General features: G+C 33.7%; 1 protein-coding gene across 1 annotated transcript in view; it reads right to left on the reverse strand.

Moving 5' to 3' along the window:
* Positions 1-6,989: 6,989 nt before the first annotated feature.
* Positions 6,990-23,442, reverse strand: part of TMEM39A (Transmembrane protein 39A) — a 31,020-nt gene continuing 14,567 nt past the window's right edge. Inside the window, exons 8-9 of the mRNA XM_051217059.1 lie at positions 13,640-13,744; positions 6,990-8,770 (exon numbers count right to left, since the gene is read on the reverse strand). Coding sequence (XP_051065692.1) covers positions 8,417-8,770; positions 13,640-13,744 — 459 coding nt within the window. The 3' untranslated portion in view covers positions 6,990-8,416. The remainder of the gene's footprint in view (positions 8,771-13,639; positions 13,745-23,442) is intronic.

Below are 23,442 nucleotides of genomic sequence, written 5' to 3' on the forward strand. Positions count from 1 at the left end.
GTCCTGAATTCCACTGCTAGCCACTATCCATCTTTGCTATTTAGGAATAGTTTATAATGCGAACAGCGAAATTATAAATATCAGATTTTCAGAAAACTTAAGGAAATACAGCTAACTTGTGTGAAAACAGTTTATTGTAAAAGTTTAAAGTTAATCAAATTATTTTATTGAAAAATATTGCAGAAAAAATTATACTACTAGTTAAGAAAAATATTTACGAACCTGATAAAATAAAAATTAATATGAATAGTAGTTTATTTAATATTATTTAATGGAAAATATTTAAACAAAAAAATAATTACCGTGGAGATGACTACGTTTTCCAGCTGACGAGTCCCAAACAGGACGAAACGCTCGCTCTGGATTCCACTGTTAGCCACTATCCATCTTTGCTTATAATGCTTGTAAATTAAGGCAATATCGAGGCATACGCACAGTATGCACATATGCCAATAAGTGACTGATCAATTTCAGTTGTAAAACATCAAGTGAATTAAACTTCACCCCATTACACAAGCAAGTGGGCTATCAGGACTCAGTAGCTAATTGGATAGCGCGATCGCGTTTAAAGAGAACGGTACTGGGTTTGAGTCCCAGGGTGAACATCAACCGCGAGATACAGGTATATACCGCTGACGAGTCCAAAATAAGCCGAAATCCGTGTCTTGGATTCCACTATTAGCCGCTATCCATCTTTACTTAAAATAGCATGTATTGAAAGACAATGAGGAACGAGATCGGAAGCCTAGTTCTTTAGGATAATTAATAATTGTGAAATGGTGTTCAAATCCCATAAAAAGTCTACTCTTTTAATTTCAGAAAGTGGACTTTATAAAACACATAAGTTGTTGTTTTAGGAACCATTATTTCCTTACTGGTATATTTTCTGGTTTGAAAGTTGACTATATACATGATTTTAGGAGCATAGTGAAATTGGGATTCATGTCAGTGAATTCCATAATTAGTTTGACAGTTCTACTGTACAAGAAGAACTATCACAGTCATCATCAAAAAGGTAAAGTATTTATAAATAGTTGTCTACACAATATACGCAACATCTATTGGCTGGATACCATCAGTAACAGCCTACCGTGCGAGAGGACAAACCAGCTTCCAGCTAAAGAGGAAATTAGGAAGACACGATGGGAATGAACAGGTTGTATATTACGGAAATCACCAAACTGCATCGCGAGCCAAGCACTAGCTTGGAATCCTGAAAGGAAGCGGAAAAGAGGAAGACCAAATAACATATTACGTCGGGAATTAGAAGCAGATATGAAAAGGATGAATAACAACTGGAAAGAGCTTGAAAGAATTGCGCAGGAAAGGGTTGGATGGAGAATGTTGGTGGGTAGCCTATACTCCTCCATGAGGAGTAACAGGCGTAAGTTAGTAAGTACTGGTAATAGTATATTTTTAAATTATACTTAGAATATAAATCCAGATTTTAATTTTAACACTAATGTATCAGAAACGGTATATACTGCAGGTTTGACTAAGTAATGTACAATAAATTGTTCTGTAAAACAGTTGAGTTCAATGAGAATTAAATATTTCTGTTTGTTATAAACTCATAACATGTTCCATTGACTGAATACAAGACTCATTTAATTTTCAAAGTGATAAAACTACTAAGGTGTTTTTGTCTAAATGCAGAACATATAGATAGAACAATTAAAATCTCTTGATTGAATAATAGGAGCAGTGACCAATCTTATCATTACTAAAGTTTGTGCTGATGATGTCATTCAGAAGAACGATGAAAGCTCCACGACCAAACCATCCAGCTCATAGAACGAAACTCCATCAAAATGAGTTACTTGATTTGGAAAATAGTCCTTTTAAACAACTTGTTCATGATATTATACATTTGAATAGGAGTTGAAAAAATCGTATTAGAGAGTATTGTTTATTAGCCAAACTATAGTTTTCTATGCAACTTCAAGAGATGAGTAGCCGTTACTCATAGGAAGTAATACTTAAGAGAAATTAACAATCCAATAAGAACAATATTGAAGTTAAGAATTTCCTTCACAAACAATTTTAATGGTTAAGTTCATTTCATATTGTTTGTTTGAATCTTCTCATTGATGTTTAGGACAGCAATTGATTAGTCTTTTATTGGTGAATGTGAATTCTGTGCGTATTACCTCCATATTGCCTTAATTCATAAGCATTATAAACAAAGATAAATGGTGGCTAGTGGTGGAATCCAGGATGTGTGTTCTGTCCTAAGTGGATAACGCAATGGTATTTGAAGCGAACAGTACTGGGTTCGAGTCTCAAAGTGGAGTACAGGTAGATTCAGCTAAAGAGTCCCGAATAAGACGAAACCTATGTCCTGAATTCCACTGTTAGCTACTATCCATCTTTGCCTACATCTTTATTAGTTATTTATTAATTAGCAAAGATTTCCTATTTGATAAGGTCACGTACACAATTATCATCATGCTATTTTTTCTTTTGATAAACAATAATATAAACACAATTTAAACACTTTTGTTTGTTTACTTTACTAAATTATTAAACATTTTCAAATTGCCTACTCATATTATTGTGAATCTTTTCTCCCTCTCTCTCCGTCTCCATTTTAAATGTATCATTGTTTAACCTTAACAACCAATGACACGCCCTACCAACAATGATAAGAATTTATTTATGAAACCCACCTTCACTTTTCAATAGAGATAGATATATGAATAAATGTGAATATTATTCTTATTTTATACAAAAGGTAAAAATTACACAAATTCCAATCATTTCATTCTATTTCAATTTACCTAATAAGTAAAAAACTTCTGACGGTAGTATGGTTTTACAAAACATAAATCTATACAATACGTTGCCACAGTAACCAGAATTATTGTATACGAGATAAATATGTTCAATTAAAAAAGAATAAAACAACAACAATAGTTTCTTTTAACATATCCTAGTTACCATGACGAAAGGTTTTCCATTTTTCTATGTTATTTTTATATTGAGTTCTGTGAGTAAGTATCATCTTTGAAATAGAATTTGGGCCACTTGAATAATAATTTTAAAAAAATATTTGAATTATGATACGAATTTTATTGATTTATTGTATTGATATTTTTAATTGATTGATTTTTAAACTCTTTGAATTTACCTTGAAATAGAATTGAAAAAGTAATGATGATAGATTGATTTTTTCTGATAATCATAAATTGAGAATAGTGATTGAGGTAGAATATCATGAATTCATTTCATTTTCGTCGTTTCTCATTATTATTATTATTATTAATATTATTATTATCATCGTCCACGATCCCGCCGCCTCGCGAGATTCCAACCCAGAACCTCTAGATCATTGAGCCGGCTAGCATCCAACGGTGTTAATGTCTAACTTCAACTAATCCATATCCATCATTGTCATCAGCGAGTTACTATTTCACAACAGACCCGGTTGAACTCCACTCGTCACTGTTTCTCACTACAACTCCAGGAAATATCTGTTGAAGCCAGTCACTATTGAGCATATGTTGATTAATATCAGAAGGAGTTTTTATGGATATTACAGTAATTTCAATAGTTGAGATCATGATATTCTAGATTTTAACATCCCGTAACTCATTTTATTTATACTTCACCGTAAATATGTGTGTATCATTAGAATTTACATATTTTCATCATTAACATTTGAACTCGACGTAATATCTGTTTGTTATTGAGATCGCGAACTGAGTTAAGTTAGACAACCACATTCTCTAATGATTAAAATCAGAGAGAGGTTTTGTAGAGATTGCAGTAATTTAATGATTGAATTCATGAGTCATGGTATACTTGGAAGCACTAGACGGTGGCTCAATTTCGTGGATTGATTGAAGTTAGACATTAACACTATTGGATGCCGGCAAGTTCAGTTGTCTAGAGGTTAAGCGTTCGTGCACGAGACCGATAGGTCTTAGGTTCGAATCTCGCGATGCGGCGTGATCGTGGATGTGCACTACTGTGGAGTCTGACAATAGGACGAAACAGCCATCCAAAGTTTCCAGGTTTCCCATAATGGTCTAGGTTTAATTGACTTATAAATTTGAAAATTCATGAGAAAGTTGCGAATGAGATTTGAAGTTTGTTTTCTTTTTTTTTCTTTTTCTCGGTTTAATGAGTAAAAATAACAAATGGACAATTTTGAAAGTAACTTTCAGGTAAGCAGAGAGTACATACACAATATGCAAATCATATTCATCATTTAACATGATTTGAATCAAAAATAATAATTTACTATGATATTTAGATGGTGGTAGTTAACAGGAAACCCTGGACCCGGGTTTCGTGCTACTTGGCACTCGTCAGCAAGGTGTACTTGTAATCTTGAGGGAACTGGTGCTCCCTGGAGGATTCGATCTGCACTAATAAGGACCAGACACGTATGACATTGATCACCACCCAGTGATCAATCAATTGTGAATTTACTATGGTACTTGTAGGTTGATAACTGTTTATTTCTAATTATAGAAATTTGGTTTGACTTATTGTGAGCGTTTGATTCAGTGAAACTTAAAGTTTATATTGTTTGTTTATTTGTAACATGAAGTTTGGTATTATGTCTGCTATTCATTAATTATCAAACTGTTGGCCTATTCATAACTGTAGTACCCTTTAATATAAGATTCTTTAGAACATGTATTTTCATCTTTATTCTTCTAATATTTGTACACATACTGTGTAATTGAATAATTTGGTTGAAGGTAATGAGGAAATTACACTTGTCGACTTTTGTCTGTTTTAGGGAACAGCTCATTTCATACAATGAGGTGAGCTTTCTCACTTGATAACCAATCTTCAAGCTAACACTCATTTTATAATAATTATTATTACTTGTCAGATGCATCAAATGATGATCAGAAACCTAATACAATTTTTATAGATGCTGCTTAACCTAATGATCCATCATCTACTAATGAGGTTTTCAATAAATTTGATGTAAATATTTCAGAAGAATCAAACTCTGATGACTTCATATCAAGTGTTGTTGTTCCTCACCATCCAGTCAGTTCTAGCAGATTCTCTATTCAATACAGGAAATATAAATAGTCACGTTAAATGTAACTTGGGAATATGATGATCCAACAGTATTTCGTGGGGGAGGATAAACTTGGAAAATTTAAAATCCGGGTATCAACTCTGGATCTTCAAAAAAGAGGTGTTGTATCCCGATGAGAAGAATGAATGGTAACTTTTGAAATCTCTTTATGGGCTAATAATATGCATATATTTTTATCGTATAATTGATAAGTAACTAAACTATTCATATTGGTGTTCCTCCTATCATAAGCTTCATTTTGATCTATGAACTATTATTATACGATTTACCATTCTTAATTGATGACCTATCTATCAATTATTACCTCTCACATTCACAGCCACTTTTGACTAAATATTGTTTGCTATTTAATGATACGAACTCCGCCTGTAGCTCTTCTAGAGTTACTGCCGGTCCCAAGTCCGGGTAAAGGAGGAGGGTTGGGCATGGGGTTAGCGTCCCCATCCCGTAGAAAACTAACTCGCTAAAAAAACGCTTACCAGAAGAAATAATTCAAACCATTATTTTATGATACGATATGGTCTGGTTGGTTTGTATATAAACCTAAGATGTTTGAAATACATGATTCATATCGCAGAGGCCGAGATTGGTGTTTTGGACTTAACAGGCTGGGCTAGACAGGAAGTAGGACCGAAAGGACTCTAGGCTGCTTGTACGTGTTTTATGCGTCACTGGTTCGATCGATAATTCACTGTTCTGTCTGTGGCGGTATCGTTACGTTATACATTAATAGGACACAGGGCACAAGTTATAACATTACCATTATCGCTTTTTAAGCTTAGGTGTAAGAAACATGACTTTCCAACTGATTTATACTAAGTGGGTTCATTTGTTTTAGCATACTTATCGATGAATTTCGATCGGTATCCATTTTCGCATAGATATTTTCTTAACAACAGCAAATTCTTAGTCTTTCCTTCTAAAAAGATTTTATGAGTACAGTCAAAAATGGTCAACACAATCCCTCTTTTACAACTGATTGGACAGAAGCTGCTATAGTTTATATAAACTCTACTCTGTGTACTTTCACAATGGATATATTTTTGCAGTTTCCCTCCTATATTTTGTTGAATTTCACATCTAAGAAACGGGATTTTTCTTCGGCATCGTGCTCAATACTAAATTTTATTTCATTATGTAATTCTTTGAATAGATTAAGTAGTCATGTAGGATGCTTCAAACTATTACAACACTATATGTAAGGCAGAATAATGTTCCATTGATTGATTGTTTAAACTCATCTGTTACAAGTTCCACATACGTATATCAGGTAGGATTGAACTTAGGAGGTTATTATAGCAGCTTCATGAATTTCGGGTACATCATATTATTATACTGGAATTGTACACCTTCAGAGGACAGGAGCTATTCGGATTATTTACTCGGTAAAGGGAGAATTTTAAGAGTTCAGTATATGATTTTTATGGATTCTTGCAAACGGAGCTTTGTAAACAAAAAAACGTAAGACGTCAACTAACACAATAAATCTATCAGAAACATTTAAGCTTCTCCATTTTTGTGTTATTTCAAATCTATACTTCAGACTGTGAGATCTTAGTGTGGTGTTTGTATGACCTAATTATTTCTTGGTACTTGATGACTGCCTGATTTCGAATTGCAAATACAATACGTTCGGGTTTTCTCACCTTGTTCTGTCTACTTAAATTGCGCTATTTCGAGTATTCCTAGTTTGTATAATAATTCAAATACTTCTAATCATCACATTGGCATCGCTAGGGGGCCTGTGATGGGAGAGTTGGACATTCAAATTTTGGTACTTTTTAGGATTATATTCATTGGAAAAGCACACAGCTTATTAAAAACTTTGGCATTTCCAGAAAATCTTATTTCACTTCCTTATGCAACTCTGAAGGAGCTACTGCTAGATCATGTAAAGTACAAAAATTTCGAAAAATGACTCGTCAGGACATCGAAAATTCCACTGCATTGCTACGTCATACCAACCCAATGCGTTCTCAAGGATATGCAGGTAATTCATTGAGTTGTGAAGCAGGTCACAAAGAAGAGCACAAGTTTGGTGAATGTTTGTTCTGTGACTAGTTTCACCCATGTAATTCATGTGTATTTCCTAATGCTAAATGTTTTAAATGTGGTATGATTGGACACATTCAATCAACTTGTAATACTGTTTATTTCATTGCAACTTATGCCAAACTTTGTAATTCCGGTCCTCTTACGCTGAGTGATCTCAATGATCATTTATCTTCATCGACGATTTCGATCCTGGATCTGAGCCCCGCGAAGCGGGCTTGTGCGAGCAAACTGCTGAGGAGTTCCATACTAGGAAGAGACGGCCGTCCAGTGTTTCCAGGTTTTTCATGGTGGTCGAGCTTCAATTGACTCATTATGTCAACTATTAAAATTATTATAATATCCACAAAAACCCATTCTGAAATTGTTTATACTTATTTGAATTTATGAAAGTAAAAACCAGTCATCATAATGACTGTTTATCTATTTAGGGCAAGAAAAAATACGACAACAGAACAAACATTTTGCTGATATAATTAAGGCGTATATCATCGAAGGTTCTGAGATTGTTTTCAAATGTAGAGCTTTAAAAGATATTGATCGTAATCTTCATCAGAAACTAAGATAAATTAAATAGCCTATTCGCTATCAGCACCATCCTTTCATATTCTTGTTTATTTATTTATTACAAGTGTTTATTAACAGGTATCTACACGAATACTTCAGATCCATTGGCCAGACACTATCAGCAACAACCTACTGTGGGAAAGAACAAACCAGATCCCAACGGAGGAAGAAGCGTGGAAATGGATAGCTCACATATTGAGGTAAGCATCCAACTGCGTCACAAGGCAATTCCTCACCTGGAATCCTCAAGGCCAAAGGAGGAGAGGAAGACTAAAAAAACACATAACACCGAGAAACGGAGACAGATATGAGAAGAATGAACAACAATTGGATAGAAGTAGAAAAGAATGCTCAAGACAGAGTGGGTTGAAGAATGTTGGTCGGTTGGCGGATACTTCATTGAAAGTAATAGGAGTAAATAATTAAGTATTACAAAAGTATTCATTGTAGTAAAACCATATTTATTTATTATTTTATTAACAAAAAAATATATAAAAAAGCACAAGTATAAGATGTAGTAACCATGTAGTAACCAGAATATAATATTCTCATAGATTTATACAAGGAATATATACCTTGAGAGTAAACAATGGGGGGAAGATATTGATCCATTAAGAAATACAAAAAATAATTCATGATTGTCAAGATAAAAGAAAAGTATCATAATTATGAATTAAATATAGATTGATATAAGAAGAAGAAGAAGAAGAAGAAGAACAAATAAGAAAGTTAATTAATCATAGAATTTGTAGATGAATTATTATTATAAGAAGAAGAAGAAGAAGTAGTAGTAGTAGTAGTAGTAGTAGCCGTAGTAGTAATAAAGAAATGAATTAATGAATGACTTAAATAATTTGTCATATTACATAATTTCTCTTTTGATGATGAATAAACAAAATGTATTAAAATTAAATTACGTAAATGTAAATATAAATTAAGAAAACAAAATAATGCATCTATAATTAAACCAATTAATTTATACCATTCATATATCCAATATGAACAAATACATTGATACATAATACTAAATAATAAAAAACACATTAATATACTACTTATATATTTCGGATTATTGAATAGAAACTAGAGAAAAAAAACAAAACAAAACAAGGGGTACATATAAAGGTAAGCAGTGATTACTAGTTAAAATATGACATGATCATTTTGAACAAATCTATTTGATAATTCCTTTTAAATTTAGACCATAAACCGATTGATGTTAGATCATCATTGCAAATCTGAAGACATGGGACTCCTCCTTGACAGTGTACATTCACGATCCCGCCGCTTCACATGATTTGAACCCACGACCTATAGGTTTTGTGCGCGAATACTACTGAACTGGCAGTGTTTCCAGGTTTTCAATAATGGTCTAACATTGATCAGTTCATGATCTTAATCAAAAACTTAATAATCACTACAACCCCTATACTGACAATTCTTTTAAATTACTGAATGACAATATAAAAAACCATTTAAAATTTAGAAATATTGTACAACTATACTATTCTCATCTAAGGCTCATTGATAATAAGCATCCACGATGAAATATAAGAACTAATACAGAATATTTACGCACAACTCAATCGATAAATCAGGGTACAATAATTCATATATTTGAAAGTTAGTCAAACCATAACATAATGCAAACAGTATTATGGCTCTTGAGTCGCTCAAATTGTTCAGTGAATGGTAACCCATGTCATACTAATCGAAAATGACTCAGATTGATATCATATTTCCACTTGTTTAAGTAACACATCATTTGGATACGTTAGATAAAGTCGTTTACAATGGCTTGATGGTAATATCTTGTGTGAGAATTCTTATACATTTTACTGATAAGTATAAACAAACAGAATAGCTAGTTCCATAAAGCCACTTTGTAAATTATGCGTAACATCTGCTACTTTCATCATTGACACTTAGAAATCAGACATAACTGGACAGATACTACGTCTAGTTCTGAGTATTTTTTTTTTTGACACTAACTTAACTCAGAGGTCGAAATTTACAAGAACAATTTTTCAGAATTCAACGTGAAATAATGTTGTTGGAACGGTTAACCAATTTGTTGACTAGATTATCAAAACTGCTACTATACTACAACACTCGATAGCTTAAATGATAGGTAGATTTTATCAATAGGTATACAATACAACAGTAAATGAATATTAAGAAAGTCGATATATCTAAGTTTACTGAAACCAACGAAATGGTGCACACGACTTATAGTAAAAACATTTAACAGTGAATGGATGAAATGTATCTTTAAAAACAAACCGGTTTTTCAAAATATATACATTGATAATAGCGTTGGGTTTTAAAGGGACATAATATTTATCTACTGACTAGAGCACTCAAACCTGGTTTACAATATAGGTGACTGTTTAAAGACACTCATCATTACAGGTAATATTAGCATGCCCCCTGCGCAAGGACGACACGCAAAGCCGTGGAGCGCTCCATAATGCCCTGGTACGGCCGAGAGTGAGGAGAATCGAAATTGAGAGGACGAAAAGCAAATGTCCGGCAGCAGCTTAAACAGGGTTGATGGATATGGAGAGTCCACCTAAAGCAGTTGGAAAACCCCCATTCCAAACCAATAGTGCATATGGGCTTCACGATCCTAAAGGAAAAAATGGCGTATGAACCAATCGTTGGTCACCGGCTACCAAGGGAATGCATCTCCCTACGTAGTTCCACTGCTTTGTGGATGAGACCTTTAGGTCGAAGGCCCCAGGTGTGGCCCCCTAAGAGAACCACCTGCTTCGGTTCGGGCACCCCGGCAGGATCCCAGTCGTGACATAGATCGAATGATTTATTAGGTGCCTCCTTGTACCAACATTTATATGTTTAAATAAATATAAAAAAATACCGTACAGCTATGGATTATAGCCATTATGGCACAAATATAATCATTCTCTATCTTCCTACAGATTTCGAAAAGTAAATTCTTATTTAAAGAATTGAAAATATATTCATCAAAATAAATTCAAAGGTTACGTAATTTGGAATTCGCCAAGAAGCTCAAGGTTATAATAGTCAGTTCAAACAATTCAAAATTAATTTCAATAGTTGAGATCATCAGTCAATTGAAGCTAGACCACCATGGAAAATCTGGAAGCATTGGACGGACGTTTCGTCCTATTGTGGGATTCCTCAGCAGTGCGTATCCAACACCTCATCGCCTCGTGGGATTCGAATTCACGACCTTTCAGTCTCGCATGCGAGTGCTTAACCTCTAGACCACTAGGTCGGTATCCAAAATTAAATACTTTTTTTTCAATAATTGAAGTAGATTCATCAGTAGTACTCTCATTTATGACACAATAATTAATAAGAAAAACTTCCATCTACAACTAATCGATATTAATGATATACAGATACAATGAACATTTCCATTTGTTGCTAATTATTTACACTTGAAAAGAAATGAAAGAATTTTTTATTATTAGACCATCTGGTTGAACGGAAACACAAGTCAAACAAGAAGAACAATAACAACTAATAACACTACTAATAAATAAAAAAAGTCAAAAATAATGATACTATCTGTCTAAAGAGATAAGCATTTAACCTAATCCTCAATTTCAGCTGAGTCATTTAAGAGACAAAAACTACAATAGCCTATTTGTAGGACTGTAAATTTTGAGGTCAGACAAATATACAGTTATCCACAGAGAGAAATGAAGAGAAAAGGGAGGAAAATACAATGTACAATAACAATGATAGTTTACAAGAGAAAAAAAGCAATATCGATACGTACATACACGGAAAACACATGAATCATTAAACTGGTGAAAACAATTGAAGGATCTACAATTATAATTCTTGTATAAATGTGAGTATGAGGCTATGTGGACAGTTGGTGTATACAAGTATAAAGTCCTTACTATAAGACATATAAAAATGAAAACATGAAATGTGAAACTTTCGTTAACTACTTATTACATTTTCAGTAGTACATCTCTAGAGAAAATGAACTAAAAAAAATCTTATCAGGATGAATAACATGAAAATATGAGTAGGAAATTGTATTATCCCAATTTAGAGGAAGTATTTAATAACAACTGCAAGAATATCTACCATGATTATCAACTATGTGATGTTTGTTAAACATGTTTTATCTTAAAGTTATTTAGAAATTTGTATTCAACAGGTAAGAAATTATCATTAGACTAGAAAGGGTTTTATGAATGAGCAACATAAAATGTTTATTTATTTAAACACATAAACATTATAACAAGGAGGCATGAAATAGATATACGCCACATAAATCATTCGATTTGTGTGAGGGTTGGGATACTACCCGAGTGCCCAAACCGAAGCGGGTGGTTTTCTTAAGGGGCTACACCTCAAGTCTTTGACCCTAAGGTTCGATCCACAAGGTAGTGGAGCAACTTCAAGAGATGAATTACCATAGTGGTCGGTGACCAATAATAAGTTGATACGTCATTTGTTCCTTCGGGATATTGGAGCAGAAGTGCACCATTTGTTTGGAATCATGGTTTTCCGACTCCCTAGGTGGAACTCTCCGTATCCACTAACCCGGTTAAAGTGTCGGACATTCGCTGTTCGTCCTCTCAATTTCGTAAACAACACTTCCTTGGCGAGAAGGCAGTGAGTAGGACTTCCCTGTCAGTGGTTGTATGCATGTGGTCATGTGAAATCAATTGGAGAGGGAGAGCTGACTCTCCTCGCTCTCGTTCGTACCAAGATATTTGGGGGCCGTATAACAGATAACCAGTGTTCTGTAATTTTAAATATTCTTCTATCTGATGTCAGAAGGTGATGTGATAGTTACTAAAGAAAAAATGATGTGATATTTATTTCGAGTACTCTGAAAGAACAGTCTTTTTAATCTCTGAATTATAACTATAAGAGATGGTGAAAGGATACATAAAAAGTATATACATAAGCGATAAGAGAAATTATTTAACAATGGAGAATAACCAATCAGAATAATAATAACAATCAAGTAAACAATATAAAAGTGAATAAGTTAGATTAAAACTAATTGCTTATTAATATTCACAGCCTTGGTAACAGTATCCATAACAAATAATTTTAGGCACCAAATACTTTTTTTGTTTTATTTATACTGGAGGGGTGGCAGATAATTTACTGTTTTGAAAAATTAATATTTTTTTTGCTAGAAATTTTTAAAGTTACTGATTAATATTATTTGAGAATAATAACAATCTCATAAGCTTTGAAATAAATAATCATGATCTATATGGATCTAAATAGAAAGGATCAATTTTTTAATTAGAAAAGGGATGAACTAATAGAAATATTAAAAGGATATTGAGATCTTAACACTTTTCTTCATTTAATAAACAAAGTGTATAAATCAATAGCATATAATTATTTATTTATTTACTTATTTTACAACATAGATATTGGTACAAGGAGGCACCAAATACATATGCGCCACACACATCACATTTAATATATGTGAAGGCTGTGATACTGCCCGGGTGCCCAGACCGAAGCAGGTGGTTTTCTTAGGGAGCCACATCCCGAACCTTTGACCTAAAGGTCTGAACCACAAAGCAGTGGAGCATCGTGAAGAGATGCAGTCCCATATTAGCCGGTGACCAAAAATTGGTTCATACGCGATTTGTCCCTTTAGGATCGTGGGGCCCATATGCACGATTGGTTTAGGGTCCGGTTAAAGCGCCGGACATTCGCTTTTCGTCCTCTCATCTTCGTAAACAACACCCCCGCCACGAGAAGGCAGTGAGTAGGAATTCCCTGGCAGAGGTTATATACGCGTGGCCGTGTGAGAGCATTTCGAGAGGGCGAGCGGACTCCCCACTCTCGGCCGTACCAGGGCACTTGGGGGCATATCATAATAATAATGCTATTATCAAACATTTTTTACAAAGTTTTCACAGCTTAACATTAATAAATTATATATATAAGTACTGACAATGATAAGCTTACATAAAACCGTGAATGAAGTCGATTGCCAGGTTCAGCACAGTTATTAATTCCAACAGATCGAAATAGACCGTGCATATGTTTAACTGCAACCCCATGCGGATAAATCTGGTTTAACAGAAATAGAAAACAAAATATAAAGTGTTGGATACAAAAATGTCATTTCGGTCAAGGTGATTTATAACTGATATGTATGTAAATTTGTGTGTATTGTTTAAGAATGAAACATTGTGTGACATTTATGATGAGAAAGGATAGAGTTTATTAATTTGTGAGATGACAGTGTGAATTGTAAATAAGATCAGACTGAATGGCTAGGATAGATAGTCCAAGTAGGATTAAGCATTATATGGAACAATTCAACTACTCTCCTTTCTTTGTAATTGGAAAAGCCTTTTTGCAATATTTTGATATTTTTAAAATCGATTTGGTGGTTGTTGAAAATGGCATGAACTGCTATTGCCGATTTAATTTGAAATTTATCCAATTTTACGGGATTGTTAGGAGGTTTATTTGTGTACCTAGTATGCTCTTTGGCTTTAGTCAAGATTTCTCGAGAAGACTCCAATATAGAAGGCATCACAATCGATACAACCTAATTTGTAGACGCAGTTCTGTATGGACATGAAAGGGATTTTTTTAAAGCGAACTATAGTCCTTCGAAGTGTGTTCGTTGTTTTGTAATACACTTTAATTCTGTGATGTTTTAAGATTGTTTGGAGTTCTTTCTACCAAATTACAAATCATGATTTCTAACCTGTTTATAGAAAGAGAACGTCATTATTTAAATTTATCGAAACACCGACAAATTAAAAAATTCGAAAACATCAAAGAAAGGAAGAAAGATAAGAAAACATCAGCAATAAGATATAATTCGAATGATGTAAGAAGAATTGTTCTTAATCTTGACTAGAGCCAAAGAACATATTAGATACACAAATAAACCTCCTAACAATCCTGTAGAATTGAACCAACTTCAAATTAAATCGGCAATAGCAGTTCATGCCATTTTCAACAACCACCAAATCGATTTTAAAAATATCAAAATATTGCAAAAAGGCTTTTCCAATTACAAAGAAAGGAGAGTAGTTGAATTGTTCCATATAATGCTTAATCCTACTTGGACTATCTATCCTAGCCATTCAGTCTGATCTTATTTACAATTCACACTGTCATCTCACAAATTAATAAACTCTATCCTTTCTCATCATAAATGTCACACAATGTTTCATTCTTAAACAATACACACATACATACACACACTTATTTACATACATATCACTTGTGAATCACCTTGACAGAAATGACATGACATCAACTTAGATCTGTTCTTTAATTGATCACATATTATTATTCTTATTGTTCCGTTGCACTATTTAAACTTGGATTAATTTTAATTTGGTTATTTATTCTCTGAAGAAGTGACTTACACTAAGTCACGAAACGTCAGAAAATCTAATTTTTCTACTCATTGAGGTATTACAAATATATTATTTATTTATTTATAACAATCTACCCAATGCTCAATTTATTCGAAATTATCAAATTAAACGTTGGTAATGATACCTAATTTATCCTATTACATTTGATCGATAGAACTTATGCATTCAAAGTGATTGATTACATAACACTTTTCAATATAATAGAATCATTTTGATTGAATCAATTACTATTTAAAATCAAATATGTTACACAAATAATCGTACACAACAAGGGAAAAACTCTAATCTAATAGAAAAATGTCAGTCAGCTACAACGTAGGACCAGGCATATATATGCATCGATCCAAGATGTTACACCTCATTAGCACAACAAGATCAACATCGGATTCATAAAGTAGTTAATTCAATGGTGGTAATATATATACAAAAATGTAATACATACAAGCGACGAGTATTTCTAAACACAATGAGAAATTTATTTTTAATAATTCAGATCATGGATCAATTGAAGCTAGACTACCATAGAAAACCTGCAAGTACTAGGCAGTCGTTTATTCCTAGTACGGGACTCCTTAGTAGTGCGCATTCATCATCCCACTGCCTCGCGAGATTTCAACCCAGGACTTATCAGCCTCGCGAGCGAGCGCTTAACCACTAGACCACTGAACCGGCTGACATGCAACGGTGTTAATGTGTAACTCTAACTAATCCACACATCCACCATTGTTATCAGTGAGTTACTATCTCACAAAACACCCAGTTGAACTCCACTGATCACTGCTTCACACGAGAACTTCAGGAAATACCTCTTGAAGCTAGTCACTAGTGAGTATATGTTTATTTTTGTTAAGATTACAATCTACATATTATATAATCATTGAACCATGAATTAATTCATTTAAACAAAATATTATTAATTTTGATTGACATAAGAAGGCATGGTGAAACGGAATTCATCATTATTAATTTACTGATTATTTCTATTGAGTATAAGTAGTAAATTTGATTGTCAATCAATAGAATTATGAGTAGTATAATATTAAATGATAAAAATCTAATATTGAAGAGATTAGTCGTAAAACATTCTTTGTCTATAAGACTAAAGTAAACTTTATGTATATATATATATATATATATATATATATATATATATATAATTATTGGTATAGAACTATGATTAAGGGAAAAGATAGTTCTCATCATGGATTGACTATAATTGGAAGATTATTAGCAATGAAATGGGATGATTACTATCTTTTGATAAGAACTTAATTAGTCATATTGTTAAACTTCACTTCATTGACAATGTAGTCATACGCATGAATGAACCTTAATAAAAATTATGAATAATTTTCTTCTACTAATTGATATATTTCACACTGAGACTTATAAAAGAAGGGAAGAAAGAAACGACATAGCAACGAATCAATTATGTTATATTGTTGGAAAGTCTGAAGATTTTTTGCATTATCATTTCATACTTTGTGAATTACTACTATTCATAACTATCAGGAAGGAGTATACACCTTATATATATTAAAGTAATCTGATTATGAAAGCAGGAAATTTTAATATGGTACAGTCCTTCTAGAATAAATTGTTACATATATACAAACAGTAATTAGTCTGAAATGACAAATAATGGTTTTGTATGCACCCATATTAATTTCTATGAAACATTAGATTGTTAGAAAGATTCCGATATACAGATATTTATCTCTGTATCTTCACAAGAAGCTATGGAATAATGTAGGTAGGCAACAGATGTTAATTAGTATAAATATCCAAATACAGGCTCCTAAGTTAGAATAATTTTTTTATGTATTAAGTTGTATGTTAGATGTGAGATATGTGATGTTCTAAGTGCCCCCAAATGCCCTGGTACGGCCGAGAGTGGGGAGAGTCCACTCTCCCTCTCGAAATGCTCTCACATGGCCACGCGTATATAGCCTCTGCCAGGGAAGTCCTATTCACTGCCTTCTCTCACCGGGGTGTTGTTTACGAAGATGAGAGGACGAAAAGCGAATATCCGGCGCTTTAACCGGACCCTAAACCGATCGTGCACATGGGCTCCAGGACCCTGTGGGAACAAATGGCGTATGAAACAATCATTGGTCACCGGCTACCATGGAACTGCAACTCCCTACGATGTTCCACTGCCTTGTGGGTCAGACCTTTAGGTCAAAGGTTCGGGATGTGGCTCCCTAAGAAAACCACCTGCTTCGGTCTGGGCACCCGGGCAGTATCACAGCCTTCACACATACCAAATGAGATCTGTGCGGCGCATATGTATTTGGTGCCTCCTTGTACTAATATCTACGTGTTAAAGTAAATAAATAAATGTTTTTAGTATTAAAGTGGGTTTAGTCGATTGACAGACCGGAGGCAGTGAAAACAGAACTACAGAGGTCAGAAGACCTGCAGGCTCGAAAATTCGAAAGAGGAACAAGTGTGATAAACGCTACTAACAGGACTGTTTGTGTGTAGTATGTAGCGGAATGTGGAGTCGATTGTACAATTGTCAGACAAAGGGAAGAACTTCAGTAAATCGAAAGCAGGACGTTGGTAGAACACTTGGAGATCAGACGATAAGACAGTTCAGATGGAAAAGCACACCGAAAGATGCGAATACACGATTGAAGGCTATATGTATGTGTTATGTAAATACTTCGTAACTTTTTACAGCAAATAAAAATTTATTAAATATTGTAATTGAGGCATTAAAAAGACAAGCTGAGAGAAAAAATTTTCATTCTAATCAGTTCTTCATCAAGGTTCTACACTAACATATATGCATTATAAGTGAGTAGAAAGTCGATACAAATTAGACGGTGATGAGTCAGTTTAACAAAATTATAATCAGTATGGTGTTGTGGAAAATATTAGGTTTTGTGATTGAGATCATGAACTGATTGATGTTAGACCACCACTGAAAACCTGGAAACACTGGACGGCATTGCTAAGGAGTCCCACAATAGGATGAAATGGCCGTCCAGTGTTTGAAGGTTTTCCATGATGGTCTATCTTCAATTGACTTATGATCTCAACTATTGAAATTACTATAATATCCACAAAAACCCCTTTTGATATTACTTAAAACATAGAGTGCTAATATCTTGATGATATGAAAGTATTTGGTGTGCATTTAAAAATAAAATTCCTCAAGTTTTCTTTTTGTTAAATTATCACTTTTAATGAGATTTTCCACCTTTTGACCCCTCTCATTATTAACATCCTATTACTCTGTCAGGTCGATAATCACATCCACAGAGAGAGAGAGAGAGAGAGAGAAAGTGGTGGTAAGGAAAGAATAAATGTTTAAAAGAGGAATAATAAGTCAATCAGTAAATATTAAAAAACCCCAAGGGTTTTATACAGTAGAAATACAATGAGTATCAACGCACATATAAACTAAAAACTGAATATGGGTGAGAAAAATTGTGAATAAAAAGAAATCTATTCATAATAACTGGACTTTGAATAAAACAACATAAACTATTAATTTTATAGAAGATAAAATAGAAACATTGAATATGACTAAGATTATTTATTGCTATATGGATTGTACATGCACACACACACACACACACAATAGGATAATAATCGTCACCACTACCACCACCACCAGCACTAACAACAACAACAAAATAGGATAATAAAACGTTTGAGATTCTATATCAACATGGATTCAACGAACAACTGAGTTTTTTTATTATTAAGGTCAAACAAAGACAAAACAAAACAAAAAAGGAAGACAAACAGCAGGTAGGATTAACTTTTGTTCTTGAACAGTACCATCGGTAAAACAACAACAACAACAACAAAAATATTCTTCGTACAAATTGTGAATTAATTAGTTAATTAATTACTCAGTAATAATAAATTAATAGATGCACGAAACTATTGAATAGTTTAATTTTGATCAGATAAACATACAAAAAATTTCTTTGAAAAAAATAAAGTGCTGGTGCATTAAAACTTATTCATCATCAAATAGTCGTGTATGACAGACCTCTAATAGTTATGATGAGATAGTTAACGTATCGATACAGAATAGATGACTAAAATAAGACTGTTTTACATTTCGAGTTATATGTTAATGACTAGAGAACTAAAAACAATTCAATCAAGAGCTACTCTTTATAGTTGTCTGATCTTAAAACAGACATTATATTCACAAAGCGATGATTATTACATTAGTTTTTTAACCACTACAAGTTATTGATGACCATCTCCGGACAATGGATCTGTAGTATCTTTTCTATACAGTTCTTTATAAATACATGTACTATTCCGGTGATAGTTGTAGTACTTCTCCAAGCCTCAGCATCCTACAATCGAATGCTTTTAACGCTAGTATTGAAAATCCTGATTTTGAATCAGCGATTATTCCTTTGACTTCCAAATGTCACAGAATTGTAAGGATGCTACCATAACTTTGCCAATCCGTACTTTGACATCAGTTTCAGACACACCGTATTTATGGGTGATGCTCTCTAGGTACGTAATTGATCTCACTTATTCGAAAGTTTCTCCACCAAGTGTGATTTGTTTAATGCTCGATGTACTGTACTTCAAGATTTTGCTTCTTCTGTTGTAAATGTCCATGACTATTTTGAAGGAAGCCGCAGCTACATAGGTTCGCTTCACCGACAAATATTTGTGTGTACGCATGTATTGGGGCTAAGAAGACCTCGAATTCCAAATCATCTAACTGTGTTCAAGTTGCCTACCTACCTATCACCCTCCTCGTAGATCTCGGTGATTGGTTCACCTTGTTTGCTCCTGACTGTCCGATCGGTTCTACTATATTTCCGTGCCAGCTTATTTGTTGAATCATGAGATTATTTCATTTTCATTCTCTTGCAGCTTTTTCTCCTGAAGTTGCCAGATCTTCTACTTATTTCCACTTGTCGGCTCTAATGGTCTTCTTCACTCTTTTGTCTGCTTTTTCTGTGTATATTCAACGTATGTTTTGGCTTTCTCTGTTCTGGTTCGGCTGTTGTTGACTTCCGTCGTCTTGTTTTCCATTTCTTGATTTTTGCCTGAGCTGTCAACGAAGATCCGTTGTTCATGATGGTGTTTTTTGGAACCCAAAACCCTTTGACATGCTGAAGTTATTACTTCTTTAATCTCTTTCTAGTTGCTCTCTCTCACTAACCAACCACCCAGTCAGTATCCTCTGTTTCTGTGAGTGAATTTAGTCCTTAACCGTTTATTGAAGAACAACTACTTTCAATTACTGTTCAGTGCATCTGTTAACGTACCTAAGGATATACAAATGTTGTAGAAAACATTGTTTTATAGTAATACATGTATAAATATACCTGAATACGCACGCTAGTAAAGATGTGTCTGACTATAACATTAGTCGTATCTTGAGGTTGTATTTTAACCACCATTGATTTTATGCACTTAATAAACAGAGCTTGGTGATGAACACTAAAAAGTATAATTTTACGATAGTTGCCTCCTATCTCTGTGTACAAATCCGAATCATTAGACTTGGCGATCGTGTTAAAACATTCATTGATGGAGTTTTATCAGCACTATAACTTAGATAAACCAACACATTAGTTGCTGTCCAATGTATTAACGCACGTAATCTAGTTCTACGTGTAGTTGGTACCAATAATTACTGAGGAAAATGTATTATCTCTATCTAAGTACCTGGTAAGAGAATCTGTCATATATATTTGCACATAATGAAAGCGAACACGAATGCTCACTAGTAGTAAACAGGAATCAGAAATCGTGTGATAATGCTAACGAAAGGGGAGAAAACTACGACAGGATATGAAAGCAAAATAATATAGGAGAAAAAGTGATAATGAGTACGCAAAATCAACTCATTTTGTAACTTGAAGTCAACTAGAAATGTAACATGACCCAACGGTGAAAATATTGAGTTAATAAAATTGTACTACTTATAAACTTTGTTAGTATGCAAAACAATATAGTGACAATTTATAATGCGAGAGAACTATACGATTATCCATGTACAAACAGAACAATATCATGTAGCCAGAAAAGTTGATGTATTTCTGAAAGGATTTGCAATAAAGAACCAAAAATCATTACCCCATACACGATGCACACTTTAAGTTAGGGAAACCTTGAGTCCGGAAGCACAAAGAAAATTCTCTCAATGGGAACAGTTTATTTTGTAGATGATGTTCAGATTTTCTTTTGTCATTTCATCCTTTGCTTTATGGAAGATTTATTGGAATAGTTTTGCTAGTTTATGTGCTACACATGTTCTGAACTGGTTTAATAATATCACTGTAGTTTCCGACATATCTTTTATGCATGTTAGGATGGTCCATTTGTTAATTTCTATATTTGAGTTTGTTTTTGTTGATAAGTTTGTATTGACATCGCTTGATGAAACTGCGTAGATAGCTGTTATTTCGAAACATAATCATTAGATACTTTTCTTCGTTCCTCTGAGCTGTGTTTCACAGTGTGTTTTCGCTCTTTTGAATAAAGTTTTCACGCAATTTATTTTGTGAGTTCTTGGGTTATGGCTACAGTAATTGAGAACTAGATCTGCGTGGGTTGACTTCTGATATACTTGAGTCTCCAGTTTCCCATTGTCGGCCCTGATGATCAATACATCCAGGAATGATAGTTCATTATTCGACTCTTGTACGATTATGAATTGTATGTCATCGAAGACGTTGCTAATCAAACTGTAAGTAATTTCCAGCTCGTTCGTTTTGATGATAATGAATACGTTGTCCACATAACGATTCCACATTTTCGGCTTGATCATTGGTAAGATCGAGGCTTCCAGTCTGAGCATCACAGCTACTGCAACAAGTCTCGATATTGGTGATCCGATTGATGTTCCCTTCGTCTGTTTGTACATTTTATTGTTGAAATGTAAATATGTTATTAAGCATAAATCGATGAGTTTTAGTAGACTTTGACTTTAAGGTTTCGTGTACTTTGGGAGATTTGTGTTATTAGTGAGGAGAATAGATAGTTTTCTATGATAAGTTTGGTTCGAATGAGGTGAATAAGGCTGTTACGTTGAATGATATTTTTAGTTCGTCATTGTTGATTTGAATCGCTTTACTCTTATCTAAGAATTGTATGAGATTTAGTGGAGTGATTGGATGTATCCACTGAGTGCTTCAATATTCTTGAAATTTCTCTCGACAAATTGTATGTAAGGGTTGCCTGGAGCAATACAATTGAACGTAGTGGGATGTTTGGTATATTTAGTTTCAGTTTACCATAAGATTGAGGGAGTACTGGTCCACTAGATTTCATTCGCCATTGATTTTGTTTCGACAGTTGTCCTGTATTGACAAGCTTGTTTAGAGTCTTATGGACTTGAATCCATTGATTTATATAAGCTCTTATTCTCAAGTAGTTCTTCAGCTTTCCTTATATATTCTTTCTTGTCCATAATCATTGTAGTGCGTGGACGAATATAGGAACAAGAATCAGATCAAAGGGAGATACAATCAAAATAAAGATGCAGACAATAACAGGTTAAAGGTCAATAATAAACAACCAAGACCGAGGTCGATAGGACAATTCACTTCTATCTAAAGTCTGTCTTGATGATGCTGTTCAGAAGAACAATGAAGGTTCTTAGGCTAAACCATCCAACCCAGAGAACGAAAATCCAGGAAAATAAATATCTGTTCGGTAGTTATATTGTCGTTTTGTTAAACATAAATGAGTTGAATACTACATTAAATATTATAACAATCAACCATTGAATGGACTTTTTAATAGGTGTTAACGTAGCTTAACTATGTGGCGCATTTGACTTCTGTTAGGGAGATTACAAGATTACTCAAATTTTGTTAACAATGATGAAATGTTACTAGAAATGGAAACTGCAAATGTTATTTTTATAATTCAACTTTCTGAATAACCTTCACCTTTTTCTGATTGGTCAGCATTACTCTTAGTTCTCTGAATTTCTGTATCACTGACGGTCATGTTTTTGTTACTATATATGAACAGAGTTGTACCATTTCATTCTGCTTTATTTGTTCTACTTTGAATAAAAAATTTTCCTGCTATTCATCATCTCGCTGTGTTATCGGGTAAGTGTTGTGTGCTAGTCGCTGTTATCGATTTATGAAATAGACCAAGTTATTTTTGAGTAGCTCAATCGTTTTCAATTTCGCAATAATTTTGAACTCGTATTGAATCCTGAAAATCGAGATATAACAACTTCCAAATATTAGGTTTCAAGTTTGGACGCGGCTGTTGCTAATCTCATTTGAGCAGTTGAATAGTATATGATGTTTTTACGAAATACAGGCAACTTAGAGCATCTGGGCTACCTGTTCCTGCCATCCAGATATTTCAACAAGTTATCTATTTTTGTTTGTTTTA

The sequence above is a fragment of the Schistosoma haematobium genome, chromosome 6 (assembly GCF_000699445.3).
Source record: "Schistosoma haematobium chromosome 6, whole genome shotgun sequence".
NCBI lineage: Eukaryota > Metazoa > Platyhelminthes > Trematoda > Strigeidida > Schistosomatidae > Schistosoma > Schistosoma haematobium.